Source organism: Aspergillus karnatakaensis (genome assembly GCF_047715665.1).
Source record: "Aspergillus karnatakaensis strain CBS 102800 unplaced genomic scaffold BJY04scaffold_2, whole genome shotgun sequence".
Taxonomy (NCBI): Eukaryota; Fungi; Ascomycota; class Eurotiomycetes; order Eurotiales; family Aspergillaceae; genus Aspergillus; species Aspergillus karnatakaensis.
Window position 1 is genome coordinate 1,019,069 of NW_027395714.1, and position 26,239 is coordinate 1,045,307.

At 50.9% G+C, this 26,239-nt stretch overlaps 11 protein-coding genes across 11 annotated transcripts; 7 read left to right on the plus strand and 4 right to left on the minus strand.

The window, feature by feature from the left end:
* The first annotated feature begins 83 nt into the window (after positions 1-83).
* Positions 84-6,023, plus strand: BJY04DRAFT_227330 (cellular morphogenesis regulator DopA). The gene is made up of 5 exons (XM_073718601.1): positions 84-236; positions 309-2,829; positions 2,890-3,119; positions 3,171-4,642; positions 4,692-6,023. Exons 1-5 carry the CDS (start codon positions 146-148, stop codon positions 5,952-5,954), a joined length of 5,577 nt encoding a protein of 1,858 aa, XP_073576998.1. The 5' UTR covers positions 84-145; the 3' UTR covers positions 5,955-6,023.
* Positions 6,024-6,122: 99 nt separating this feature from the next.
* On the plus strand, positions 6,123-6,935 carry BJY04DRAFT_48968 (uncharacterized protein). Its single transcript, XM_073720494.1, has 3 exons — positions 6,123-6,395; positions 6,449-6,554; positions 6,628-6,935. Exons 1-3 carry the CDS (start codon positions 6,238-6,240, stop codon positions 6,709-6,711), a joined length of 348 nt encoding a protein of 115 aa, XP_073576999.1. The 5' UTR covers positions 6,123-6,237; the 3' UTR covers positions 6,712-6,935.
* Positions 6,888-8,202, plus strand: BJY04DRAFT_48973 (putative HIT finger domain protein). The gene has a single exon (XM_073720495.1). The coding sequence runs from the start codon at positions 7,159-7,161 to the stop codon at positions 8,077-8,079; it is 921 nt and encodes a 306-aa protein (XP_073577000.1). The 5' UTR covers positions 6,888-7,158; the 3' UTR covers positions 8,080-8,202.
* A 19-nt stretch (positions 8,203-8,221) lies between these two features.
* Positions 8,222-10,418, minus strand: BJY04DRAFT_177549 (putative glycerol:H+ symporter (Gup1)). The gene is made up of 4 exons (XM_073709613.1): positions 10,124-10,418; positions 10,010-10,077; positions 9,376-9,954; positions 8,222-9,327 (listed from the first exon to the last, which is right to left on the minus strand). Exons 1-4 carry the CDS (start codon positions 10,374-10,376, stop codon positions 8,326-8,328), a joined length of 1,902 nt encoding a protein of 633 aa, XP_073577001.1. The 5' UTR covers positions 10,377-10,418; the 3' UTR covers positions 8,222-8,325.
* A 2,080-nt stretch (positions 10,419-12,498) lies between these two features.
* On the plus strand, positions 12,499-13,294 carry BJY04DRAFT_177554 (acylphosphatase). Its single transcript, XM_073709614.1, has 5 exons — positions 12,499-12,521; positions 12,585-12,615; positions 12,673-12,685; positions 12,736-12,805; positions 12,917-13,294. The coding sequence occupies exons 1-5, from the start codon at positions 12,507-12,509 to the stop codon at positions 13,094-13,096; spliced, it is 309 nt and encodes a 102-aa protein (XP_073577002.1). The 5' UTR covers positions 12,499-12,506; the 3' UTR covers positions 13,097-13,294.
* Positions 13,295-13,481: 187 nt separating this feature from the next.
* On the plus strand, positions 13,482-15,464 carry BJY04DRAFT_177555 (alternative oxidase). Its single transcript, XM_073709615.1, has 3 exons — positions 13,482-14,371; positions 14,426-14,716; positions 14,773-15,464. The coding sequence occupies exons 1-3, from the start codon at positions 14,112-14,114 to the stop codon at positions 15,281-15,283; spliced, it is 1,062 nt and encodes a 353-aa protein (XP_073577003.1). The 5' UTR covers positions 13,482-14,111; the 3' UTR covers positions 15,284-15,464.
* A 778-nt stretch (positions 15,465-16,242) lies between these two features.
* BJY04DRAFT_204690 (KAR9 family protein) lies at positions 16,243-21,782 on the plus strand (the record flags this gene model as incomplete). The annotated part of the gene is made up of 2 exons (XM_073713522.1): positions 16,243-17,712; positions 18,708-21,782. The coding sequence occupies 2 exons, from the start codon at positions 16,243-16,245 to the stop codon at positions 21,780-21,782; spliced, it is 4,545 nt and encodes a 1,514-aa protein (XP_073577004.1).
* A 111-nt stretch (positions 21,783-21,893) lies between these two features.
* On the minus strand, positions 21,894-22,957 carry BJY04DRAFT_49014 (GNAT family N-acetyltransferase). The gene is made up of 3 exons (XM_073720496.1): positions 22,444-22,957; positions 22,266-22,375; positions 21,894-22,203 (listed from the first exon to the last, which is right to left on the minus strand). Exons 1-3 carry the CDS (start codon positions 22,847-22,849, stop codon positions 22,006-22,008), a joined length of 714 nt encoding a protein of 237 aa, XP_073577005.1. The 5' UTR covers positions 22,850-22,957; the 3' UTR covers positions 21,894-22,005.
* Positions 22,958-23,343: 386 nt separating this feature from the next.
* Positions 23,344-23,869, minus strand: BJY04DRAFT_213146 (succinate dehydrogenase assembly factor 3; the record flags this gene model as incomplete). Its single annotated transcript, XM_073714783.1, has 3 exons — positions 23,344-23,414; positions 23,474-23,573; positions 23,651-23,869. The coding sequence occupies 3 exons, from the start codon at positions 23,867-23,869 to the stop codon at positions 23,344-23,346; spliced, it is 390 nt and encodes a 129-aa protein (XP_073577006.1).
* A 122-nt stretch (positions 23,870-23,991) lies between these two features.
* On the plus strand, positions 23,992-24,977 carry BJY04DRAFT_177560 (S-adenosylmethionine-dependent methyltransferase). Its single transcript, XM_073709616.1, has one exon. The coding sequence runs from the start codon at positions 24,084-24,086 to the stop codon at positions 24,894-24,896; it is 813 nt and encodes a 270-aa protein (XP_073577007.1). The 5' UTR covers positions 23,992-24,083; the 3' UTR covers positions 24,897-24,977.
* A 169-nt stretch (positions 24,978-25,146) lies between these two features.
* Positions 25,147-26,040, minus strand: BJY04DRAFT_49170 (mRNA splicing protein SMD1). The gene is made up of 3 exons (XM_073720497.1): positions 25,907-26,040; positions 25,780-25,829; positions 25,147-25,699 (listed from the first exon to the last, which is right to left on the minus strand). The coding sequence occupies exons 1-3, from the start codon at positions 25,918-25,920 to the stop codon at positions 25,398-25,400; spliced, it is 366 nt and encodes a 121-aa protein (XP_073577008.1). The 5' UTR covers positions 25,921-26,040; the 3' UTR covers positions 25,147-25,397.
* Positions 26,041-26,239: the final 199 nt, after the last annotated feature.

The following is a 26,239-nucleotide window of genomic DNA, read 5'->3' on the forward strand; positions in this document are numbered from 1 at the left end:
TTCGGCTTCGTGGCTCCCCCTGCATTTTACTCGACATGGTCTTTTCAGCGATGCTTCTTTTCCCTACAGCTTGACCTATATGCATAGTCTATCATGCAGTGCATTTTACCGGTCTCTGCGTCTTTAAACACCCGACAATCGCACCATGAGCCTTGATCCGAGCTCATTCCCAAGGTCCAATTCCCCCGCAAGCTCCGACAGCTCTCTAACGCGCTCCCGGCTACGGGGGAAAGAAGGTCTGAGCTTTTGCCTGCAGTGTCGGTTTTAATTGCTGCGCGACGTATTGAAGCTAATAATATCCTTCCTAGGCTCCTTGAAAAAGGATAAAAATTATCGCCGATATGCCTCCAGCGTCGAACGTGCCCTCTCGCTCTTCGACACCACTCTACAGGAATGGGCCGACTATATCTCGTTTCTGAGCAGGCTCCTCAAGGCACTCCAGTCCCATCCCCCAGATCTTCCGGTAGTACCGCACAAGGTCGTCGTCGCGAAGCGGCTATCGCAGTCTATGAACCCTTCTTTACCGTCAGGTGTTCACCAGAAAGCGCTCGAGGTCTATACCTATATCTTCAATCTGATCAAGCCCGAAGGCCTCTCCTATGACCTTCCCTTGTACTTTCCTGGTGTTGCCTCGACATTGACATTTGCCTCTCTGGCAGTTCGACCGCTGTTTCTATCATTGATAGAAACCTACGTATGCGACCTAGAACCATGGGCAATTCGTCCGGCTTTGAAGGCTATCATTCTTTCGCTACTACCTGGGCTCGAAGAAGAAACGAGTGACGATTTTGACGCTACCCTACGTCTGATCAACACCCTCCGTGAAATTGCTAGTCGAATGGAAACCCAGCGACCAGGGGCGGAGGCGAAGTCAACCGGCCAATATTTCTGGCAATGCTTCTTTCTTGCCTCAATCACCAGCCCGACCCGGCGTCTAGGTGTGTTGGCCTACTTGAATCGGTATCTTCCGAAGCTCGGTATCACAGACCGTCGGCCGAGCATTTACGAAGAGAGAGATGCTACTAGCGTACCCCACGACATGCTGGTGGCTGTGGACTCTGTCATTCTGCCAGAACCCGGCTTGCTTATTCGTTGTTTTGCAACTGGTCTCAACGATGAACAGGTCTTGGTCCAGCGGAACTTCTTAGATCTGCTAGTAACGCACCTCCCTCTAAGTTCGCCTATCTTGCAATCGCGGATAACGGAAGACGACCTTCAGCGGCTCATAATTGCCGCAGTAGGCGTGGTTTCTCGCCGCGACATGAGCTTGAATCGAAGGCTCTGGGCCTGGCTTCTTGGCCCTGATCCTCCCGGCGATCGAGCTTCTTTTGAGGCGCCCAAATCAACATCCAGTGGGTCTTCTGGGGCGGTTGCAGAAAGTCAAGAGCTATCACAATCCCAGTACTTTAGTCGGTTTGGTCTGAAGCCATTGGTAAGAGGCCTGCTACATATGCTCGAAAAGGGCACCAGCATCCCTTCTGAGAAGGCACGACCTTTCCGGATAACACTCTCGCTCATGGACCGTTGGGAAGTCGGCGGACATGTTGTGCCGGCGGTTTTTCTACCATTTATACGCAGTGTTCAAGCCTATAAGCAGGTTGCGTCAAAACCACAGTTTGAGGAGGTCTTCCGAAGCGCTACCTCTTTCTTTGATGGTGTCGAGAGTGGAATGATATTCTCGGAACTCCTCAATTTGATTGACTGGGACCCAAAACACTTTACTCGTGACATTTCGCGAATTCTAGACAAGCTAAACCTAGCACATTTCATTTTGGACCACTTCAACGTTCGGGAAGAAGATATGCTCCTGAATCATGCCCCTCTGTTGGCATTGTCTGCTCTGATCAAGATGAGCGAACTGTCCTCCGACAGTATTCCATCAGCGGACCCAAAACATATACAATCCGTCTCGAACGGGGTATCGAAGGTGATCACTTCTTTGACTGGGCTACTTGCAGAGCGTGCTTTCCTTAGAAAGTCGGATCCTAAGAAAACGGCGAATGGCCAAGCAATACTCGACCTTTCTGGTTCTGCGATCCTGAGGAAGATACACGGATTCTACGACCAAAGCAGGAACAGCCTCGACCCTCAACCGTCCCCATTCCCCCCCAGAGACCTAGCAGACTTGATCATTAAGAATGCTTATGAACTGGCAATATCAGCCGTCAACTCTCACAATGACGCCCTGTCGATAACAGAAAGACTGAATCTCCTGGTAGTGGTGTTGAAGAAACTTCCTAGGTCGCGTATCTTGCAGGACAAGAGACTCTATCTAGCTATCCACAGCCGTATCAAGGACGCCAAAGTTAAGACATCAACATCTTCATTTTCGCACATCTCCTCCTTGTCATCAACGATAGTGAACTTGTATTGCACTCACAAACTTGGGTACTATATCAGCTACGAAGACGTCTCTGATTTGATTCCGCTGCTTGTCAAACAACTTTGGCAGTTCCTGTCACCACTAAGCCCCAAGTTCCACGTTGAGGCGGTTCGTTGCTTATGGAACTTGCATTCAATCTCGTGGTCTGACCACCTAGTTGAATCGTCTCTCACCTCTTTGATGTTTACGTCGCCCGCATCTGGGTCATACCAGCTCTCCTCTGAAGAACAGGCTGGTAAATATTTCATTCTTTGGACTCACAGTCACCATGGCACATATGAGCTCCCTCCGAAGCACTTGCATGATTCTGCACAATCTCAAGCGGCATACAGCTCTTCATTACTTGAGCGGCCCCTCTTCAACGTCTTGGATTTATTGTCTCAGGGGTCTACGCAAGCTGCCCAGGTGGTTCAATTGTGGCTTCAAGATCTTCCCTCCATTGCAAAGTCAGTTGATCCACCCTTCGTTAATGTGCTAATTTAACTGACTCCCAATTAAACACACAGAGTGTTCCGTTTGATCATTTCAAAGCTCGAGAAGGTCTTACAACGTGGGAACCAGCTTGGCAAATTCGAAGCAAATAATGTTGTTTCCCCTGATGATTATACCGAGTGCAACTATCTTCTAGAGACCATCCATCACACGATGAGTGCGTTGACTCACCATGGATGGGTTGCACTTCTCACGCAAACGATGGCGCAAAGTACTAGGCGACACGACGCGTCTGTTTCAGAAGGTCAGCGAACGCCGCTTATGATGAAAGCCATACCTAACTGCCAACGAATAGACAATGCAGAGGCCCCCAGCCTTCACTCGATCATATTTCAAGCCTCCTTGAAAGTCGTGAGCGGCTACAAGCCCGATTCAGCAACAACAAACTCGGAAGAAGTTAGATTGCAACAAATATCGCTTGTAGTCATGCGCCAGCTCCTGCTGGGACCAGGAGTTGAAGAAATAATGGAGTCCGGAATTGATTCTGTTCTTGTCGATCGACTTATACTCACACTGGACGAGGGTGGCGATGTTGCAATTCAAGCAGCACTTATTGACACTCTTCTAGCTGTTCTGAAAGCTCGGTTTGCGCAAGCTTATGCACCCCCGCCTCCACCCAGGCCTAAGCACCAAAGAGGAGGCTCTCGCGAGAAATTGACCAGTCCGTCCCTCCTGTCCTTTACCAGCGACAAGCCAGAGAAACTGCCATTCTTACCACCTTCATCTCAACCGCCTCAGCGCCTTTTGGACTGTCTTCTTAAGGGTATCAGCTCTCCGGCATCGAGAGCGGTTATCGATAAGTGGACTATGTTACTTTGTGAAACACTCCCCCTCTATTCCAACTCCATTTTCCAGGTCCTTCTGAAATTGGTGGACTGCCTGGGAAGAGAGATAAAACAGTCTTACGCAAATCTTCAGTCATCGTTTAAACAGACTGAAAGTTGGCCTGAGGATCGCTCGGAACATACCACTATATCTTTGCTCGCCGGCTTCGAGACATGTATTGCCGCTGCCCATGAGCGTCTTCTCATAGAGGAAGCAAATATTCCAACCGCTAAAAGCCCAGACCAGGCTCATGGCGGATTCTTCGGAAATATGGTGTCTGGGGTCTTCGCGTCTGATTCGAACCACCCCCGCTCCGCAGCGATGAACAACAGGCTCACCGTCCTACTTTCGTTTCAAGATGCTGTCCGGCTCTGCTTTTCTATATGGTCGTGGGGCGCTGCGGAAAAAAGTAGCCTTCCTCAAGACACAGAGTCGATAGCGTCATTCCAGTACACTTCACTGAGGATGCGAAACAGATCTCGTCGCATTCTTGAGCATCTGTTCACTGCAGAAGCATTGGAGTGTCTCGAAACCATTGTTGACATGTGGATCAAATCGGAGGGCGATGAATCGCCCTTGATTTTCAACCTCCTGCACACTCTAGATGCTTCCCGCCCCAAGATCGCTATTCCAGCTATCTTCAATGCTATTTATACGCGAACCAACCCCGCTGCTCTTGACCCCAGCAGAAAATCAAGTATGACCACTAGCTTAACAGAGTCTGAACTGGCTGGTTTCCTAGTTACTTATGCTAGATCGCTTGACGATGACGTTTTGGATGAAATCTGGACAGACTGCACGACATTCCTGCGCGATGTGCTTAGCAATCCCTTCCCTCACCGACAAATTCTTCCTCGGTTGGTCGAATTTGCTGCCATTTTAGGATCAAAGCTGGAGAACACGAGCTTCGGCGATGATCGCCGAATGAGGAAGGAGCTAGGAGTACGTTCCCCCTGGATCTTTTGCATAACCGCTCACTAATTCTTGAAAGGATGTTCTTTTGCGTCTCCTTACTGCCATTTTCACCAGCAAACCGCTGGGCCTTTCTCAGGAACAAGGGCTTCTTGGCCGGGCGTCCTTAGACTACGACAGCTCATCTGCGGCGCACATTGGGCCAGACGATATGCTAAGTATCCTCGCTGCGTCCATGCCCGCTTTCTCAACCACCCTCGGTGACTTGGACCGCATCACCACGGCAGTGTCTGGAATTTCCACTAACGTTATCGGGCCAACTATACGCGCTCGATTATTCCCTAATAACCTAAATTCCAGCTTCATGAATCTATTACAGCTCATCTCCAAAATACCGGCTGCTTCAAAGGTCTGGAAGAAGGATGTTGCGGAAGCCTTCAACGACCAAAGGTTCTTCGGCTTGCAGATTGACCTTGTAAAGGGTAGTTGGATGAACCTCTTACGGCAATGGGTTTTGGTTGATAAGGACCGCCTGTCGGAGCTAATGTCTCGTCTGACGCCACCAACCACGGCAGGTATAATGTTCGGTGTTGGAGCTTCCGCCGCCCGATTAGAGGCAGATCGAAAAGCCCAATTGAATCTTCGCCGAATAAGTCTTGTGTTACTGTCTGCGAACGACGACTACTTTATTGCGGAAATGCCGGCGCTGTTGCAGAAGCTAGAGGATCTTCTAGGGGCCACGGCTTCATCATCCCCATCTTCCGCTACAAGAGCAGAGATCTTTATGGTCCTTCGAGCGCTCGTCTTAAAAAGTACGGCGACAACACTTAGCCAATTCTGGCCATTAATCAACAACGAGCTCCAGGAAGCCATTTCCGCAATCTCTCCCGGAAGCCAGCACGAGGTGTATAACCCGTACTCACTGCTACAAAGCTGCAAGCTTTTGGACACCTTACTGGTCCTTGCACCTGACGATTTCCAACTGCTCGAGTGGCTCTACGTCACGGATACTGTTGACGCCGTGTACCCTCCAGAACGGTTTGAATCGACGGCACTAGCAGATGAAGTGTCCCATAATCTAGGTGTCCGATGGTCTACATCTTCTGATCCACCTAGAGAATCGACCGATCTCCATCGTGGCGTACGGTATCCAGGCCTAACCGCCGACTGGATACGTGAGACCGCCAAGGACGAGATTATTGACCGTGTGCTTCGACCGTTCTTTGACCAACTTAGCATTCATGCTTTTGAGAGCACCTACAGCATCAGCAACCCCGACCTGGATGCATGCCGTGATGATCTGCTGGCAGATCTGTTCAATGAGAGCACCGTGGCTAATTGATCCAGAGCACCAAGCATGAGATACTGTTAGCATATGTACTATACGCTAGCCTATAAACATATTCTTCCGATCAGTAATCATAAACTCATGAAGTAGTGGTCTGTAACTGGTAGTGCTCTATAACTAGAGCGACCCGCCTGATTGGCCGCACCGCCTCAACTCCTCCCGCCCAAACCGGCGCCGCAAAATGGACGTCACTCATCTTCTCCGCATCAAGCGCGGGTTTGGTTCTCGCCTCTTTCTGCACTTATATTTTCCTGTGTAAAGTGAAACTAGATACATAATGTCACTCAGCATGCGGCGGATACTTCCCGGGCTAAGGCCACTCATCGCACAGCGGGGCGTCGCGTCAACGCGGCGAAGCTTCTCCGGCTCGCCTACGATGAAGGACGCCGGGGCTGCTTTGCCAGCTAGAAAGCCCGTTGGAGCCTTTCGCGGAGGGTAACAGATTCTTCACCCCTATTGAATATAGCCTTCACTAACGAACACTGTAGGCTTTTCGGCTTCTTATCCGGCACAGTCTTTGCCGGTGCCGTCGTCTACTACTATATCCTCGGAGAGTATAGGGTATCAAACGAGTCGCTTACTGAAGATATCTATGTAGGCACTTTCCTACTCACTTTACTGCGCTGTTTAATAGCTATATCTATATCTTCGTACTGACCATGACCAGGCCTTACAATCAGCTACCCAAAAGCTCCAGAGCTACATCTCCGAGCTGGAGACGCGGGTCGATCAACTTCAAAAGAAGAAATGAGATATTTTGATTCCCTCCAATTCCTGTTATTGTGTCCTTACCACTGTACCTATTCGTATTCAATTGTGGGAGTTGGGTGTTTTAACTACCCTTTGTTTTTATGATTGTCCATAAGGCCTACCCTCTTCCCCCATTTGTGCTTGTAGCGGTGCGATCAATTTTGACATTGTATGATAGTGCCTTGAACATCCTCTAGCTGAATCTATCAGCTTGTTCCTTATTTGACAAGCGCGCAATGCACCTGTGGATGTGGCCAAGGCAATGGGATGCGATGCGATGCAAAGCCCGTGCAAACAAGGCAAACAAATTTTCTGATATCGATAACAACCCATCCATCCGATCCAAGCTCACCCAGGTCCACTCTCTCCATCCCATTCTCAATCCTCCAAATCATTATCATGACCCTCTCGCCGACCCTCGCCTAGCTCCAGAAATACCAGAACCAAAATGTATCACGTCGAAGTCATTCCAAACTCCTCCACTACCCACGCCACCCCCGGCTGGACCTACGTCGCCGCCAGCAGAGCCTTCGACCCAGCAAAAGCCGCCATCGCACCCAGCACCGGCCGAAAACGCGGAATCCGAGATCCCGCACGCACAGATGTTTCATCCAGACAAGCAAATGCGATCGTGAGGCACTTGGCGGAGTTGGACCGCGAGAATCACAAGGATGTAGCGATTCCCATTCCTGTTCGGCAGGGGGGCGGGCAGCCGAGGGAGAGCGCGACGAGAGGCACCAGGACGAAAGTCACCTCCAATGTTCGCCGGATTTTGCAGTCCCAGAAGACGTTTAAAAATTATCTGGATGATGAGGAGGCGGCGTTGGCGCAGGCCGCGTCGACGGTGGTGAATTCGTCGGCAGGGGCACAGCGTCTGCCGGTCAACAAGATCACGAAACCGTCGTCTATATCTCGGAGGAGCTCGACGCCAGCGACGACACCAAAACCAGCAGAGGCTGCCTCGCGAGCGAAGAAAGATTCCCTCCCCCAACCCTCGAAACCGACTGATACAACGCTCCTCGTTCCCGCTGCCCCCGCTGAATCCTCGCAATCCCAACCCCAACCAAAACCCGAACAAGAACCAGACGAATACACGCTCATAAAATCACAGCACGACAACGATCCCCTCCTCAAATCATATATCCCGCCTGCTCCCTCAGAACGTATCATGCGCGCCCTCCTCGCCGAACCACCGCTCACATATCACGCCTCGCGTGCGGGGCCGCCAATAACGGGAAAAGCGGCGAGGAAGTTTTGCTGCATCTGTGGGTATTGGGGGAAGATTAGGTGTCGGAATTGTCATCAGCGGACATGTGGACTTGAGTGCTATAAGACGCATGAGGATTCGAGGTGTGGGGCTTTCTTTTAGGTCTTGAGGTTTCTGCAAGTCTTTGGGCAGTCGGATTGTAAGCAGTGGTATGGTGGTTAAAGATGTATTTCACACTGTCAGGAACTGGTAGACGAGATTGGAGTTTGTTTGCATGCGTGACTGTTTCTGGATAGATATACCCCTTTTTTCGAATAAATGCATAATCTAGTAATGAATCTGTTATATATTGTATGTACTAGTATCCGCGAACAAAATCTCCCCAAACCATGAACTGACACTCCCACATCAACACTTCATCCGTATCCCCGCACGCAGCTCTTCCTCCCGAATCTCAAACATCACCTGCACACCGACGAAAAGAGCACAGCAAGCCGAGATAAGGTACACAAGGCCGGCATAGCTCCCTAACAACTCCGACAAGAGACCTTTGATCCCATCTAGACCTAGCGCAAACCCAACGAGGTTCGCAATCATCATCATTAGGATATTTCCGACTGCCCCGACACCGCAGATGACGCGGTAGGTGTTTGGTCGAGAACGCCAACGGTTTGCCGGGAAGAGTAGAGTGCCGATGACCTCTGGCAAGACGAAAAGCGTGATGAGCCACCCCCACATAAGGAGACGGAGGTTGATGTCGTGCCAGAGGGCGATGAAGGTGAAGACGACGAGGAAGTTGAAGATCTGGCGGGCTTTGGAGAAGAGGGTTGAGGGGGCCTTGCTGCCACTTGCTGTTGTAGGTCGGTTGCTGCCACCGCCTAGAGGGACGTAAAGGTACCGGACGATCCAGCGGTTGAGTGAGCGGTGCCAGCCGCGCCAGAAGGCGAAAGCAGAGTAGTTGTTTGAGACGCAGCGGACCATATTCTCTGGTGGATCAATTCCATCTAAAAGAGCCCAAAGGCGGAAGAAGCGCCAGGGGATCAAAAGCTTCAGCCAAATAATATGCAAGTTGAAGAAGGCCAGCATGCTGAGTTGCCCAGGGGTGTAAAGGGACCAGTTTGGCGATGCTTTAGAGATTGCTACCGCGTAGATGAAGTGGAGGATAAGCTCCATGGCGAGCAAAGTCAGGAAGAAGCGAATTCCGTAGAGTATGGTGCGCGTTTTAGTTAGGGATTGCGGCGCGTATCTTTGCTGTGATATGTAGTCGTTGAAAGTGACGATAGGACCGGTGAGGTATAAAGGCGAATACAGGGTGTAAGCAACGTAGTTACGACCATTGAATGCGGATTTCTCAGCGGGAATTTTGACCCGGTCACGCTCCGAAAGAGCTGCCGGATCGAGTTGTTTCTTCTTATGGTCGTCAGAGGGTGTCCACAAGCTGCGCGAGGGGAGGCTTACTTCAATGGGACTTGCAGCAGAATAGTCAAGACTCCAGTGGTAGTCCATATTAAAACTGATCAGTCGAAGGACCGTGATTTTGAACAGGATCTCCCATCGTGGCATCAAGCCACCAAAGCTGTCCAACAAACGTGCCCAGTCAAGTATGGCAGAGCCCTGGCCTTTCTCATCCGCCGCAGGTATCCAAAAACCAACAATACGCTCCAAGGGGTAGCCACCACACAATTCATTCGCAAAAAGCATCGCTATGCTAAAAGTCCATGTAGCGGCCGTCACATACTTCCGTGGAAAGTCCTTGGCAATTCTGTAGTTCAAATAAAGGATGAACAGAATCTTGATCGCAGATATACCGTGAAGTGCTGTAATGAAAACAAGTGCGAAGTAGTAGTCGAACTGTATGCGTCGGGTAGCTCGAACATCTCCCGCAGCCGCGACAGAATTGCTATTGTTAGTTGCACTCGCATTCGACGGGCTAAAAAAATATTCGCAGATGCGACGAAGGAGCGGGTGGGCGATGAGGAGAGCGAGAAGGGCAGGGATGTTATCACGGAAGCTCGAGTACTGCGCGTCGGAATTGTCCTAGGTGAACAAGGTGGCTTAGTATATATCCCTCGTAAATAACTTCATAACTTACGACTTTCCGCCCTGGTATCCAGCCCGGAGACAGCAGGTGAGAGTAGGTCGGGTAAGTGGGATGTGATTCTGAATTCTGTCAGCCTGTTCTCAACTTGGTGGCCAGCGAGATTACCTTGTGAGACATCAACGACTGTTATGAACATCAGTGGAACGGCCACGATGAAAATAATGTAGTAGACATAAAATTCGAGCGTCCCCCATTTTGAAGGAGAGGCGCTACTGGCGACAGCGCTGGAGCGAGCAACGGCGGATCGCGTGTCCTCTGCGGCGACCTTGACGGGGGTGTTGGCGGGGACGGTGAACCGCGTGTCCAAGGTATCTAGCGAGTAGAGTCGCCGAAACCAGGAGAGAGGAGAGAATATCATTGTAACAGCAGCATGACAGAGCCAGTTCGGTCTTGACGGACGGAGGTGGGAGGAGTGTGAGAGCCTGAGAGGACAAATTGTGGAGAGATCTGAGAATCAGGGGCGCGCATGGATTTCCGCCGAGGTCCACAGCTCCTCTACAGACTACACTATATAACTATGCAGCAGCTTGAGCACAATGAGAACCTTACATTCTCAACTGCCGAGATGCGTCTATATAAGATAGTCTGGCCTATGCTTATTTCTTGGCTATCTATCACCTGTCTCTGCGTTCAACAATCCCGAAACCTGCTATCATGCCAACAGTTGTTCTTATGCTAGGAACAACACGGCTGAGAAGCCGTCTAGCAAGCCATAACATATGAGACGTGTTTTCTCTAGAAACACTCACTTCTGGATTTGAAAAATCCATTTACATGGCGTATTCTGTTGGGGACACAGCTCACGAGATGCCATTGCTGAGTCTCAAAGACTCCACTCCTAAGATGTTTGGGTGTGAACCCTTACTGCCATGGCCCAGTAGTTGACAAGGTGCAAAGAAGGCATCGGATTGCTTCATTAAAATTTGTTTGTTCCCTCGAGTCGCCTAGTGGAGGGGACAACAGCGAGCTTGATCTGTTCGCTCTTACAAAAGGGCACGAAGAACGCATCGCTACCCCGATTTAGATAGCAGTGGTGCTGAAAAGCCAGACATTGCGTTTTATGAAAAGAGATGTCTGAGCATAGTCTGATAAAAATGACTACATAATACCCTTGTCTCCCCAATCGTCCCCAACGGTGGGACGAAGCGGAAGCTTTAGCATGTCGCTTGCTAAGTTCTTCTTGACTTGAGTCACCTTACGATCATAAGCGGGATTGCGTATGTCTTGAAGAGTGAAAAAAAGAAGAACAGAAATACAATAGCACGCCGCGTCTGATTATCATCATCTATACCTATATTAGCACCGAGGTATGGGCCCAAGGCTGGCATCTCTGATCCTGCGTTACGGTCTAATCTAATAAATTTATCTTCCAGCGTTGAGCCAGACGAGTACAAGATAGAGCAAAGTATAGCACTCACTTAGAAGTCATTCGTCTTGAGACGCTATTGCTCGTTTGGTTACTGCTCTTGGGATTCCTCGAAGTCATTCTTGCTTATACAGGCTCGCTCACTGTAGCATCCTGACAACGTCTCTTGCAGAAGACACCACTTTTACCAAATCAGGGGTTAAGAAGGACAGGAGATGCGAAGTTAAGAACGCCAGGCCAGGAACGCGTGGCAGGGCTCCACTCAGCGCTGTCGACAGTCGCACAGCTTCGACCCACAAGGTCCACAAGCCGGGCCGGATGGAAGCTTGGCCCAAGAGCCGCAGTATAGTATTAGCCAGGCCAGATATATGTCAAATTAGTTTAGACTTTTTGATCGGAAGGGGATCTACCTTTGAAGAACCATGAACAGATCATAAGCCAAGAAAGCTGGCTCCTACTCCCAGGGCATGTTTCAGCATTACTTCACTGGGTTTATCCATGCAGGGTGCTGAAAACCGCATGTCCACTTTTTTCGATGTTGGGTAGGCAGTGTACAGGATTGTATTATTATCGCTTCTCATCCAAAGGAGAGTTGCAGTATAAGGGCAATTCAATTAGCCGCTCGGATTGTAGAGGCGCTATCAAGAACTTATAGCTCACGTAATGGTATCCAATACACTGAGTGCACATTCGGCTTCTTGCACAAAGAGATCCCACGACTTATGAGCTTCTCGGACATAGTAGACATTGGGGAGTCACGAACTGGCGGAAGCTATGGCATGATTCACGCAGGAACTCATACGATCTTTTTTCACTCTATCAACTCGAGGTGGCTCGGAAGACCAAAAGGATATGGCGGCTAATTTTTCATCGATGTTTACTCAACCATTATAAAGATAGCCTTGTGATTTCCGGAAGGAAGGAGTGGCTGGCCGCTGGACTGCAGCACGCACTGACTGTAGCGCTCTCGCAGCAAAGGGCTAATTTGGGGGCTCGGAGACTAGTCCTGTTAAGGCGGTCGCGTCACCGTTGGAAGGTTGGACGACGACGGCCAAGTATACAGCCACTCTCCAACAACACTCTTCCCAAACCAGGTACTGCACAAGTGTTCATCAGGAAAATATGAGTACGCAGAGGGTATGTCGAGCTTCTATTGACTCAATTATATGGCTGCTGTATCGAGCCAACTGATGATCTTAGATTGCTTTCAAGGTCCATGGCACCGTTCAAGGTAGGTTCCTGATATTGGTCTCACTACAGGCGGCATGGCTTAGAAGCAACTTTACAGGTGTGGGCTTTCGGTAAGCGCGCCCTCTAGATAAAGGATCAGTTCTAATACATGGCACCATAGCGACTTCACGCAGAAACGTGCTATCGAGTATGGTCTCAAAGGCTGGGCCAAAAATACAGACTGCGGAAGAGTAGGTGTCAACCGACTTGTCCTGATAGCAATTCTTGAAAAACCTACCCAATCGGAGTCCCGTCTATGCTCTATATCGATTGCCAGAGCCGCTAATTGTATGAGCGAACAGGTTGAAGGAGAGGCACAGGGACCCGAAGAATCGATAGAGAAGTTTCTTAAAGACATCAACAACGGTCCCCGGCTCGCTCATGTTGTGAAACTGGAAAACAAGACCCTCGAGTCGAGAGAAGAGGAAGAAGGACAGTTTGGGCTTAGGAAGACGTCTGAATCTGTTTTCGAATCCCTTTGATGCTTGGATGTACAGTCTGTTTGATGAAAGGAAACCCCGCACGCCATGGTCTTTACATGCCTAAGCATTACGAGAGCATGCCTGCAAGCTAAGGGGTTATTTCCAGAGATTAGATACTGGCCAATACGAAACAATCTAAAGCAATCAAGAAATAGATTGCGATTTGAAATGCCTCCTATCAGCCTCAGTTTCCAGAAGCCTTCGATTGACGTCAACAATCCATAGCGGCATAGGTAGCCTATGCAAAGCCCGAATCATTCTCGGCCACCTGTGACTCAGCCTTTTTCCAGCGCAAATCCCGCCCCGGCTTCATCCGCGGTCACATGGTGTAGCGCCTCCCCAAAAATACCTTCTGCTCGTAATTTACGAACACCTTCAAATCTTGCCTCTCTACGAATTGAACTCAAGATAATGGATAGAGTCGAGGGGTGTCGAGTGTAATCTGATTCAATTTCTACTGATCTTGCCTTGCCTCTATGTATTCGGTCTGCAACTCTTAAGCAGAACCTTCACCTGCCGATCAATGGCTGCATGTGGTATACTCCCTGGTAACAGGTGGTAAGGCCCGAACGAGCTAAAAATACAGGATGGCCCTGAATGGCCCGATCGTACTCTGTCCGGTCGGTGGATTTGTTGCGGGAACTCCTTCCCTCAGCCACTTTGGGATATCCAGGACGTCAGGGCCCGCTGGATTATTTGATTATTCCCCGGTGAATGAATTTTTCTTTTCTATCGGCCCGTGTGACTGTTTCCGGGTACCACACATGGATTCCAGCGTTCCGGGTTTTGCCTGGGGGGCTGAGACTGGTTGAGAAGGTTTGTACTTGGTAGGCGTTTGGTCTCTGTTTCTTGGGTAGTAGGTGGTGGTAGATATAAATACGAGCCCTTCAGCACTGTTTTATTCCTTCCTCATCTACCACACAGGATTCTTAGTCTTCTACGAAACACAAACCTCGTTCGAACTTGACAGCTATAACAACAACATACTTGCCTGGATCGCTTAGTATCCACCACCATGAACTCGATATCTACCACGATACCTATCAGGGTGGCAGCTCTGCCGAAGCACTACCTGCAGTTCACGCTGCGAACCTACACGAGGGGTATGGCTACCACTGGACTTCGGTGCAGCGGTCTATACCTCAACAAGTACCACCAACAACCGATTGCGAAACGATACATATCCTCCACGCCACAATCAAAGATCAAGGATTACTTCCCCCCTCCTGATGCACCCAAGATCAAAGAAGTCGAAACAGCCTGGGTTCACCCGGTGTAAGTTATCGCCCATGGACGACTATTCAAGAAGTAACGCTGACGGGGAAGTAGCTACACCGAAGAAGAAATGCGCTCAGTAGCCGTCGGGCATCGGGAGGCGAAGAACTGGTCTGACTGGATGGCTCTCGGAAGTGTGCGCGTGCTGAGATGGGGTATGGACTTGGTCACAGGTTACACTCACCCTGGGCCAGGTCAGGAACACGTCGCCAAGTTCCGAATGACCGAGAAGAAGTGGCTGATGCGATTTGTCTTCCTGGAGAGCGTCGCCGGAGTGCCAGGTATGGTTGGGGGCATGCTAAGACATCTAAGGAGTCTTAGACGCATGAAGCGGGACAATGGCTGGTACGTTGAGCTTTTACCGGCTCTTAATCTGAAAGGTGTGACTAACATTCTAGTAGGATTGAAACTTTGCTTGAAGAAGCGTACAACGAGAGGATGCACTTGTTGACATTCCTGAAGCTCGCAGAACCTGGCTGGTTCATGCGCTTGATGGTTCTTGGAGCCCAAGGAGTGTTCTTCAATGGCTTCTTCCTGTCCTACCTAGTTTCTCCCCGAACATGCCACCGTTTCGTGGGGTATTTGGAGGAAGAAGCTGTGCTCACCTACACTCGGGCTATCAAGGATCTTGAGGCCGGCAGACTACCACATTGGGAGAAGCTTGACGCTCCTGAGATTGCTGTGCAATACTGGAAGATGCCTGAAGGCCATCGGACCATGAAAGACCTGTTATTGTATGTCCGCGCAGATGAGGCCAAACACCGGGAAGTCAACCACACACTTGGGAACCTGAAGCAAGCTGCGGATCCCAACCCCTTTGCGGTCAAATACAAGGACCCGGTAAAGCCGCATCCAGGCAAGGGCATTAAGCACCTGAAGACCCTCGGGTGGGAGCGTGAAGAGGTTATTTGAAGGATCGAAAACTGGACTTTTCTTATCATCTGCGGGCACGGATGGACGAACTTGCATCGGGTGAAACAAAGGCGCAGTACGACTGGAGTTTTAGCATAGCATAGCATGGGGATATCTCCTCTCTTTTTGTTGTATAGACATTGTTTAAAGCAATTTTTGTTGTTCAACATTGGTTCATGACACTACTTTGAAGATGAGCTAGACCTAGTTTGGAAGACAATATCCGGCGCCCCCGGGACCTAGCTCTTTGGAGTCTGAGACTCTGAGTCTAGGAAGACTGTCTACACGCCGCACGGCCACGTCCAGGTTTTCTAACCGCTCAGGGCTTCGCATGTGAGCAATACCAACAATTCAGCAAGGGTCGATGGCATGGTGCAGTATGCAAGCTGCCATCGGATGTTCATCCATCCATGTGGTGGGAAGGAACCGACAGACTGCCCTGTCACTGCATGGATATCCCCGTCAGGGGCCGCCCCATCAAATCAACAAAAAAGAAAACGAAGAAAAGCAAACATCACGACTGAACAATGCCAACAAGCTATCACAGGTGTTTCTCCTAACTTCTTAAGAAACCTGCGCCGCCCACAACGGTCTGACGTTATTCTACTTCCTGCCAGGCGTGTTGATCATGTTGGCAACGTTGAAAGGCACAGGCGCTACTATTGAATAGTTGACCCGCTTCCCCTTTTAGTGCCGAAAAAGAAGCCCAAGAACCCCTTTCGAACGTCTCAAGTTTGTTCTCGCCTGCAGATCGGTCACGATCACCAATTTCGCTTTGCTTCTGCCGAGGATTCGTCCCTATTTGACTCTGGTCGACCATTAATTTCCTCCTCCTGGTGACCACCTGTCCTCTCTTCCTCTTCGCTGCGATACCATCCTCCCGTTACGATCCATCTATACTTCCAGAGCTTTTGCTTGATTCCTTGTATGAAACAGGACAGCGTTTGATCTACGTGGTAATGGAGGACCCCGTCGAGTTTGACCATACAGCCCCTCCTCTCCGAGCGTCGTCTCCCTCTCCTTCTGTCTCTCCGACGCCCGCCATCTCCTCTTGTCCATCACCAGATCGTACATTTTCAACTGTCTCCTCGTTATCAACGTCGTCTGCCGCCTCCGGTGATGCCAGGTCCTCAGTGTCAGTCTCCACACGGAGACGGGGGTATATCCGTCCCCAAGGGGCGGAATTTGCCGCCTCCGCAAGAAATCGAGAAAGCGTGATGAGTTTGGGAAGCATTGCTCATCTGCAGTATTACTTCGCTCGGACCGGGTTGCTGGATGGCAAAGGAGGCAATACCAAGGAATATAAGAAGAAGAACAGAGACACCGGCGAATATCCGCGCTTGCTTCTAACACCAAATGCTCGATTTACTGACGATTTGACATTGAGTCCGACGGAGGAAGATAATACCGAACCGGGGGAAGAGGGGTACGATGATGGTGAGGAGGTGATGCTACCTCCCACCGTCAGCACTTATAGCATCAAGACGCACTATATTCCGCCACCCCCGGATCTACTACAACTCCGAAGGGATCTTTTGAATGCGATATGGAAGGCACAGAAAGAGATTGACAGCGTATCTCAGGACCAACCATCCCCAGAGAAGCTTCCTCCACGAATCGATCTCCCACAAGACAGCACCACAGACCCTGAGGAGGATTCACAACGTCAAGCGGATATGGTTGCGGCTCGAAAGACTTGGGATGAAATTCAGGGAATGCGCATATTGGATGTTGTAACACTTGCGATTCGCGCCGCAAAGATATACTACACTACACACGAATACCCGGAGCGTCTAGCATCGATAAAGAGCGAGCGGGAAATTAGGCAGGAGTTATTCAACGTGCTGGAAGTTCTGAAGCGATGGGCGGGTCGCACTTTTGCAGGTGGATTGCGGGAAGACGAAAGCAAAGCCGTTCTAGGCTGGATGTCTGATGTGCGTGATATGCTCTCCAAAGAGGCGCAGCTTGAGGATGCGGAAGTCAAAGAGCGCGCAGGATGGGTTTGGATTGAGGGTGACTGGACAGGCCGCGAGAGACAGCGGGAAGAGGCATTTTTGACGAGCCTGACTGGACCGGAATCACCTTTGTCAGCGTGGACGGCACCAGAGGATGGATCACTGCCTTCTGCATTTCTTGAACAACTCCGCGATGGCCGCGACCTGATCCGGATCCACAATACAGCGGTGAGGAAATCCAAGCGACCGTTTGGCGAGATCAAGTCTTTCCATGAGGACGTTGCCAAGCCATACCGGCGTGCAGACAACCTCCGGTATTGGATCAAGGCGGCTGAACTCCGGTGGGAGACGAAGCTCGAAATGGACGTGATGGGCGTCGTCTACGGCAGCAGCGACGAGGCGTGGCACCAATTCGACAAGGTGATCGCGACTTGGTGCAAGGCTGTCCGGGAAGAGCTCTCCCAAGACCTGAGGGTACTGAGGAGACGGGCGACTGCAGCAAGCGCCGACGGGTTGCTCGTCAGCACTACATAGCACGATTTTCTTCAGGTGTCTGAGGTGGAGGGAGAAAGGAAATCTCGGGACCCAATGATTGGGACCACGTATTATTTTGATTCAGGATGACGTTTGTTTGCAGTGCACACTGCCTGTATTTGATACCCCTTACTCGTCGATGACAGTTCTTGCTAGGGAGGGTTCGGTGTTTGCCTTGCGCCTTTGTACTGTTTATTCTGCATTAAACCTCGCCATGATTGGTCAAATTAGAAGTATACTCATGCCACTCTATAAATGGAAGCACACTTTGAATAGAGTTAGTTCTTTGACCTAGATCAGGTAGATTTACGAGAGTACCTGACCGGAGAGAGTGTGCTGGAGTGTGGTTCCATGGGATGAAAGTCAGGTACATGTGGAATGCTCGGTTCGACTGGATCCAGGAAAATCCCTACACAAAAAATATCCCTTGGAAGGAGAAATATAATGACAAACTACCTATAGTTAGGGGTCACTTTCCGAAGGAGAGAAGGAAGAACAGTTCCAAAGATAATACTAGGAGCTAAGTTGGGACCGGACCAACCCTGAGCTCCCCTGAATGAGACCCTTCACTCCGGAGAGGGCGGCGATCCGCAGAATGTGAAGAATTGTAAGGAAAAGGTAATTAAAGGACTCTTTTCGCCTCCGTTATTCTCTCCCTCTCCCTCTCTCGCTCACTTTCCTTCTCTTCCGTTTCTCCTCTCTTCCTCTCTGAGTAGAATACTATGTAGCCCGGTTTCTCAAGCCTGAGAAAGAACAGCTCATCATCTCACCACCCCACTCCTCACCACCTTCTAACTAAAGGGGCCGACAGCCGGACATACTTCAGCCAGCCCGACATTCTTTACCCAACGCAACTGATTCAGACGTCCCCTCTATTTGCCTCATTCCCTTGTGCCGACAGTCAATTCTCTAGCCCTCCAGAAATCCCGGGCTAGAGCGGCTGTGTGGACGTATCCATGCGTGCCCTCTTCACTGCCACCTCTGCCGCAGCTCACCCCTCGGACCTCCCTCCAGATACAGACACGTCCACGTCGCAAGCTTCTCCTCCACCGCAAACAACAACAACAACAACACCCTCGGTCTCTATTTCCTCTCCGGATGAGTCGGCAGCCCCACGACGCATCAAATCAAAGTCTTCCCTACGCAGCATCCGCAGTATCGGTAGCAGCAGTGTTCACGAAGACGACCACGACGACGACCCATCCGATAAGTCCCTCATCCGCCCGTCCATCCTCCGCCGCCTGTCGCCGGGCTTAGCTGCACGCGTAAAGTTACTGGACGGCAGCGCCAAAACATCAAGTGCTCTCCGCAACGCCGGTGCTGTCGGTCGCATTCCGGAAGAACACATTAAGGAGTTGGACAGTCTACATCAGAACCTCTCCATCAAAGTCGAAAAACGAGGCCGCATCTGGAATGGGATATCTTTCGTCAACAAACCCCAGAAACAACAATCACAATCACAGCAAGCAGAAGAGCAACATTATCAATCAACCTTAGAAGTTCCTGAACCACACACGGTCGCAGACCCAACCCTTGGGTCGGATCAGGACGTCCCCACTGCCGATCGTCTGGAAGCAAAGGAAGAAGAGGTGGGAGCTACGCCAACAACCATGTCTGTTGTTGAGCCAGCCCCAGCGCTGCTGGGCCTCGAGATGACTGATTCTAAAGTAGAAGATCAGCCCGGGGCTCAAACGGATTTTGAAAAGTACATCCAGACCACTGCTGAGAGCGAAGCAACCGGCGCACCTCCTCCACCTCCGAAAGACACCCCTCCCCTCCCATCGAGCGCATCGGTCAATTCTCAATCTTATTTCAATCCTCGTGGCCTACAACGAACCGAATCAATATACTCATTCTCGCGATCCTCCTTCAGCAATCAGATTTCGCAACTCACGTCGATCGCTCTTCCGGACCCGTTGTCGCTTGCGGCCAGCATTGCCTCGATATCGAATGCGCCGTCCGCCGTCAAAGCACTGACCGGTGCTGCAGAACAAATCCAGATATGGATTGGGAAGGCGTCGAATGTGCTCAGCGGTCTAGATGCAGAGGATGACGTGGAATGGGCCGCAGCTGGTGGGCGAGAGGGCCTCGATGGCGTGGACAAGGCGATCTCAAAGTTCGAGAACCTTGTCAATGTCTATGTTAAGGCCATTGAAGAGGTACAGGTGCGCGACGACATTCACAATGTCACGGCCGAGGGGCTGGAGACAATTGTTTCACAGATGGACATCATCCTGCAGAGCTGGGCCGAAATAAAGCTGCGACTCCGTTCTGTCAAAGAGCAAGTGGAACTGGCGATGGAATGGGAAGAGCTGTGGAATAGCGTTCTAGGCGATGTTGGCAAGGAGATAAAAAAACTCGACGACCTGATCTTCGAGATGGAAGCGAAGCGGCACTCTACTTTGACAAATGATGATTCGGCTGGATTGGACATCAATGAGCTGGAGACCATTGTGGAGGAAACGCCAGCTGGGGGATTCATGCCTTCAAACAAACGGTCGAGTGTTGGTTCGCTCTTCCCCGCACCACCCGCCATGGATAAGCCGGTTATCCAGACGCCCCAGGACGATGTAATCCAGTCGAGCCTCATTGAACTCTTCGCCCGACTACAACCGCTGCGCGCGTCACTAGACTTCCTGCCGATGAGACTGTCCATGTTCCAAGGGCGCGCACAGCACATTTTCCCCTCCGCCTGTGAGGAACTGCTTGGTCGCCGTGAACGTCTTGAGAAAGGCTACAAAACCATTCACACTGACGCTTGGGCGCTCCGACAGGAATTGGAGGAAGACAAGTGGATCCTTGTCTTCCGAAATGCTGGCTCTCAGGCTCAGAAGATGTTTGAGTCTGTGGAGAGGAGTATCTCAAAGCTGCAAGAAGGTCTTGAGACTGGTATGCACCTCAACAATCCTGCTGGAATGACTAGTCGGATTGAGAGCTACGAGGCCAAAAAGCAGCACTATGTCCCTGCTATTGAGCGAGTGGTTACGATTACGCAAAAAGGCGTCAACGACAGACTTACTGTGAACGGAGAAATCCTGCGACTTTTGCAGAACATGGAATCTCAGACTGACGCTCTGAAAGCGAGTATCAAGGTGATGGACTCTTCGCTCGAGGATATTCAACACCTCAGGACGCAGCATATGCGCGATTCCATCTCCACTATTCTCACAATGGACAGCCCAGCTGCAGGAAGCATTGACACTCCTGGTAGCTCCCCAGCATCTTCAATTGTGATGACACCTGCGAACAAGTCGACAGCACCCCGCGGTAGTTCCATTGGCGCCGGTAGTCGAACATCTTCCGGCCGCCGACTCTCAGGGCTACCTCAGCTAGGCTCTACCCTAACAGGAAGGAAATCTAGCATCCCTAGGACAGCTCTTACAGCACCCTCCCCCAAACCGAATGGCTTGACCACCCCTACCCCTGCGACGCGGAAGACGTCGCAACCTAATATCTCTCCCGCAATGCTAAACCGACCCCGATGGAACAACAGTACAAACACGAATGATCTTGATGTTGGACATAGGAACAGGACTCTCTCACCCTCAATGCGCAAGCCATCCGCCCCTCGTGTACCTCGACCTTCTTCCACAGTTCCGAGCCGGGATATGTCCGCATCCCCTGTACCGTCGGCCGCCAGATCTGCAAGTCGTATCTCCAGTCGCTTGGGCCTACGCAGCCCTGGACGCACAGCATCCCCCTCGCCTGGCCGCAATCTGTTAGACCCGCCTCCTTACAGCAAACTGCGCCGGCCGCCTGGAGCAGAAAACATGAACAATGCCCCCCGCAGCCGACAAAGCTTCGCAGGGACCTCCTTCAGCCGCAGCGTCTCACAGGACCAAGATCGTGGTTTGGCCAGCCCAACAAAAGGGGAACGGCCTGGTACGGCGCTCGGACACTCAGGTAGCCGCCGCATCAGCCTGCTTCCTCTGCCACGGAACTACAATCGAAAAGACACCACCCCAACAAACCGAAGCAAGCTCGCAGATCGACCTCCGTGGCGCGGCTGATCCTCGAAGAAGTGCACCATTTTTCATGCCATATATTCTTCATCTTCACCCTATTTCCTCTTCTTCTGTGTATTATCTCATGGTCCTATTTCGAGCTGCCAAATTGCTTCCATGATTCCCCTTTCGCAGTGATACCTACTTGCCTGTCCTGTTTGATTAGCGCAATGTATACATTATATCGTGATAGGTGTCCGGAGTCTTTATTTCTCATTGAGATACAAGTTTAAGCTTTCTGTTCGGCCACAGCCTCCTCCCCCATTAGATCCTTTCCAATGATTAAGGCATCCACCAACTCCTCGCTATTTGCTAACCGCGCAGCACCCGGGACTCGCCCAATGACGCTGAACCCAAGTCGGTCCCATATCTTGACAGAGGCGACGTTGTTCTCGAAGACTAGGTTAAAGACGGAGTATTTGTAGCCCTACACTGGTTATTATCATATGGAAAGGGAATCCTGGACGAGACCTGGAGGAGAAAACATACTAGCAGCGGCGCAAAATGCAAATACGCCCGGCCCATAATCATTCCCACCCCCTGCCCTCTCGCTGCGGCAGTCGTAAGAAACCCCGCATTGCAGACGTGCGAGCAGCGTCCTTGTCATGTCCATTAGCTGCTTCCATGCTTGTGTAAAGGAAGAAAGGAAACGAAAGGAAGAACAAACCCGGATAATTCGGCTTAATATAAAACGTCCCCAGGCACTCCGTCTCCCAGTTCCTCCCCTCATCCCGCTCCCCTAGACTATCCCCTACATTCTGCGGAGAGTCTAGGACAGCCACGACGCCAAACCCACCGAACCAGTACTCGCCGAAGCGCTCATACTCCATGGCCTCTTCCATGGGGTACGTGCATCCTTTCCGAATCTCCTCGCTGAATTCGGCATGTAGGAATTTTAGGAGGGATGGGGGGAGGGATGATGGGCCGGTGGTTATGGGATAGAGAATTACGGGGAGGCCTGATTTGAGGATTGCTTTGTATGGGGTTGTCACTGTGGTGTTGGTTTTGACTGAGGAGAGGTGGGAAGCCGGGAGAGCGGTGGTTGTAGATGGGTCTTCGAGGATGGAAGGCATTGTTGTTGTTGTATAGTTATATAAATGTGGAAGATTGAAGGATTAAATCAAGGGTAACTATGTAATCTCGGGAAAGAGGAAGTATTATCATCGAAGTATGAAGTTAGGATAGAATGGATGTCAACTGCAGGGCGTGAACTTATATCATGATATCTCCACTTTCAGGGTTGTTTAGCGCAACAGTTTTGCAGGAGTTCCAACTTCCAATGATTGAGGTTTGATATGATTTGACCAATTTTCAATGTGTGGTTCCTGGGTGGCTCACTCTCGGATTTTCTCCGGCTATTTCATCTACAGCACAGCTGTAGTATAGCCAGCCTCATTCTTCGCGATATATACATAGTACAAGTTGATCCGTATGGTACAATAACATTTTCAACGCCAATCAATACACGCTAGAGTATAAAATCCCAAGCAGTTATATATCATCTTTCCATACCAATCCATATGATCCATCATCCGCTCCCCTTCCAGCTGTAGGTCTGGAAAGGAACCTACTTATCACCCTCTCCTTCTTCATTCCGAATCGCCTGCATCAGCTCATACAGCTGTCCGAGCTGCTGATCTATAGTCTCACGCTGTTAGCTCAATCCCACCCCAGACACAAAAGCAAGAACAACCCACCGCTCATTTTATCCAACTTCCCCTTATCCAGCTTCTCCCCAATCCACGCATCCCCCTCCAGCTTCTGCGCATACAATTGCCACTCCGTAAGAAACCCAATCTAGCCCCAAAGAATCGAATTAGCCTTATTCCCAGGACCCGATCTATATACCACATGCCTCACAAGGGAAGACGTACAATATGCAAGGGATTCTCCGTGCTTCGATGCGCCCGGAATTCATTCTTCACGTATGAGTCGCCGAGAATGCGCATCTCGGGGTCGAGCTTCCGGCGGTGCACGCGGAGGATGCGGCGGTAGAGGGGGATTGGCGGGAGGAGGGCGAGGGCTTCGGTTAGGCTTGCGGCGGAGCCGATGTTCGAGGGGGACGCGTAGAGGAGGCGGGTGAAGATGCGCATTTTGCTTGTGCGAGAGAGATTTGAGTTGAGGTTGTGATGGTGATTGAGGGTTGAAGATGGATGTACGGAGTACCTAGAGCCGCGGTTAAGCTGGAGCTTCAGCGGAGAAATATTCGTCCTCTTGCATCATCTCCGCAAGCATACAATTATTTTTCTTCCTGACCCAACAAAATCAAGTCTACTACGATTGAGCTTGCCAGAAAGAGGAGACAAGATGCTTCCGACCCCGGATACCTCCCACGCCTCGTACAACACCATCTACGAACCCTCCGAAGACTCCTACCTCTTCCTCGACACCCTCTCCTCCGCCTCCGAATCCGCCTGGCTCAAGTCCCGCTTCAGCAACCTCTCCCCCTCACCTCTCCTGCTAGAAGTCGGCTGCGGCTCCGGCGTATGCCTCGCATTCCTAACCGCAAACTCACATCTCATCCTCGGCCGGACCGATGTCCTCGCGCTCGCAACAGATCTAAACCGGGACGCCTGCATCGCGACCCAGACAACGATCACGCGGGCCGTGGAGGAACGGCAAGTGCAGGTCGAGGATCAGAGTGAACACGGAGAAGATGCGACAAAGGACAAGATAACATCACTTTCCTTAGCAGCTATAACAGGAGACCTATATACCCCACTCCGCCCCGGAACAGTCGACATCCTCCTCTTTAACCCGCCTTACGTTCCCACCGAAAACCTCCCGCCTCCGCCAGCTCCGCCGGCATCTGCGTCGTCAGGAGAGGAAAAGCTCTCGCGTAGTGCACAATTCGAGCGGGATTCATATTACCTTTCCCTTACTTACGCGGGCGGCAAGGATGGCATGGAGACGACGGATCGGTTCCTCAATTCTCTCCCGGAGGTGCTTGAGCCGACGCGGGGCGTCGCATATGTTTTGCTTTGCGCGCAAAATCGGCCGCAGGAGGTGAAGGAGAGGATTTGCGCTTGGGGTGGAGGGTGGAGAGCGGAGACAGTTGGGAATAGCGGGGTGCAGGCGGGATGGGAGAAGTTGGTGATTGTGAGGGTTTGGAGGGAATGAATGGATGAAAGCGGATGGGGTATGATGTCTACGATGTTACGATTAGAGAAAATAGAGAGAGACGGCCGCGTTTGACAGATTTCTCTTTTATATTAGTGGTATACGACTCCGTAACACTGGTAGAGTCGATGCTGCACATATCTAACATGCCCTTGTCAGCCGGACAGGGTCATTTGCGCCCTCGGCATCTGCCCAGACGTCCCTGATGTTCTCATCGCTCCGTCATTCTGGAAACGTCGACGCTCGCGTCACGGTATAAACGAACTCTGCCGGTTCCCCATTCTTAATCTCTTGGTAAGACGCGGTAGACAAGTAGAGCCTCTCAGCTTTTCCCTCCATCGAAACATGACAACCCGGAATCTCGACGCGGCCCGCAAACCCCTCCTCAAAGCATCACCAGCCTCGTGAAACAAGACCGAACAAGGACAGCAAATCGAATAAAATCAAACTCCGCATCCAGAAAGAACCCAAATACGAAACCCATCCACAAGTATCTCCCGTTTAGAAACCACGGCCACGACCACGTCCCCGCCCCCGTCCGCGTCCCCTCGGCCCACCGCGCCCACCGCGCCCACCGCGATCGGTCTCCTTACGCGCCTTATTCTTTGGCTTAGGTGTGTCGTCAATCAGAAGTGTATCAAGCGGCAAACTATCAGGAAGGATGAAGTAGCGAATTGTAGAGCCGCGGATGTTGATCGTATCTAACGAGATAGGGTCGCGACCCTTGGGAGTCATTTTGACGGTACGTAGAGAGGTGTTCATTTGCGGGCTGACGGAGGTGATGGTTCCGTGGAGGATTGTGCCTGTGGGACTCACTTGTTAGTGGTTGTCGAGGACTTGGAAGAAAGAAGGACAGAAAAAGCGAGGAGCGGAGTAGACAAACCATTCTTCAACTCGACAGTCACCGTTTCATTGGCGCATTTCATCAAAAATCTGGATTTGCCCAGTTAGCTGGTGGTCTCGGGCAGGATCGAGCTTCACAGAAGCTTTAGCCATGGGTTTTTACGTACCGCACGAGCTTCATGGCGGCGGAGAATTGGAATCCAACACGCGAACTGTAATACTGGGAGCAATTGCGAGAGAGGTGTTGCTGCGAAAGCTCGAGGATTAGTCGTCAGCGGTGTTCGCTGGCTGATCGGGTTCAGGTTAGTTTCATGTCGTTCATTTTATCTTGCTCGCGGCTCATCAGAAGCTGGCTGACCGCCATGTCACGTGATCGTCATCTATATCAGTCTTCTACCAACACGCATCCAGAAAAAGAGCCACAAAGATCTCAATTGGTCGCTGAAAAGAGAACTAGAGATACAAATACAGCTACATAAGTGTCCCATGAAAGCTCCGGG

Excerpts from the sequence above, each read along its gene's own strand:
- BJY04DRAFT_177555 (XM_073709615.1), top strand. The coding sequence starts at position 14,112 with ATGAACTCGATATCTACCACGATACCTATCAGGGTGGCAGCTCTGCCG. Across the intron at positions 14,372-14,425 it reads ACAGCCTGGGTTCACCCGGT|CTACACCGAAGAAGAAATGC; the intron begins GTAAGTTATCGC and ends ACGGGGAAGTAG. Across the intron at positions 14,717-14,772 it reads ATGAAGCGGGACAATGGCTG|GATTGAAACTTTGCTTGAAG; the intron begins GTACGTTGAGCT and ends ACATTCTAGTAG.
- BJY04DRAFT_177560 (XM_073709616.1), top strand. The coding sequence starts at position 24,084 with ATGCTTCCGACCCCGGATACCTCCCACGCCTCGTACAACACCATCTAC.
- BJY04DRAFT_177554 (XM_073709614.1), top strand. Across the intron at positions 12,806-12,916 it reads AAAATACAGACTGCGGAAGA|GTTGAAGGAGAGGCACAGGG; the intron begins GTAGGTGTCAAC and ends ATGAGCGAACAG.
- BJY04DRAFT_48968 (XM_073720494.1), top strand. The coding sequence starts at position 6,238 with ATGTCACTCAGCATGCGGCGGATACTTCCCGGGCTAAGGCCACTCATC. Across the intron at positions 6,396-6,448 it reads GTTGGAGCCTTTCGCGGAGG|GCTTTTCGGCTTCTTATCCG; the intron begins GTAACAGATTCT and ends CGAACACTGTAG. Across the intron at positions 6,555-6,627 it reads CGCTTACTGAAGATATCTAT|GCCTTACAATCAGCTACCCA; the intron begins GTAGGCACTTTC and ends GACCATGACCAG.
- BJY04DRAFT_227330 (XM_073718601.1), top strand. The coding sequence starts at position 146 with ATGAGCCTTGATCCGAGCTCATTCCCAAGGTCCAATTCCCCCGCAAGC. Across the intron at positions 3,120-3,170 it reads CGACGCGTCTGTTTCAGAAG|ACAATGCAGAGGCCCCCAGC; the intron begins GTCAGCGAACGC and ends GCCAACGAATAG. Across the intron at positions 4,643-4,691 it reads GAATGAGGAAGGAGCTAGGA|GATGTTCTTTTGCGTCTCCT; the intron begins GTACGTTCCCCC and ends AATTCTTGAAAG.
- BJY04DRAFT_49170 (XM_073720497.1), bottom strand. Across the intron at positions 25,700-25,779 it reads GACTGTCGAGTTGAAGAATG|GCACAATCCTCCACGGAACC; the intron begins GTTTGTCTACTC and ends TGAGTCCCACAG.
- BJY04DRAFT_49014 (XM_073720496.1), bottom strand. The coding sequence starts at position 22,849 with ATGCCTTCCATCCTCGAAGACCCATCTACAACCACCGCTCTCCCGGCT. Across the intron at positions 22,376-22,443 it reads TATTAAGCCGAATTATCCGG|GACGCTGCTCGCACGTCTGC; the intron begins GTTTGTTCTTCC and ends GGACATGACAAG. Across the intron at positions 22,204-22,265 it reads TGCATTTTGCGCCGCTGCTA|GGCTACAAATACTCCGTCTT; the intron begins GTATGTTTTCTC and ends TAACCAGTGTAG.
- BJY04DRAFT_177549 (XM_073709613.1), bottom strand. The coding sequence starts at position 10,376 with ATGATATTCTCTCCTCTCTCCTGGTTTCGGCGACTCTACTCGCTAGAT. Across the intron at positions 10,078-10,123 it reads AGTCGTTGATGTCTCACAAG|AATCACATCCCACTTACCCG; the intron begins GTAATCTCGCTG and ends GACAGAATTCAG. Across the intron at positions 9,328-9,375 it reads CTGCTGCAAGTCCCATTGAA|AAGAAACAACTCGATCCGGC; the intron begins GTAAGCCTCCCC and ends GACGACCATAAG.
- BJY04DRAFT_48973 (XM_073720495.1), top strand. The coding sequence starts at position 7,159 with ATGTATCACGTCGAAGTCATTCCAAACTCCTCCACTACCCACGCCACC.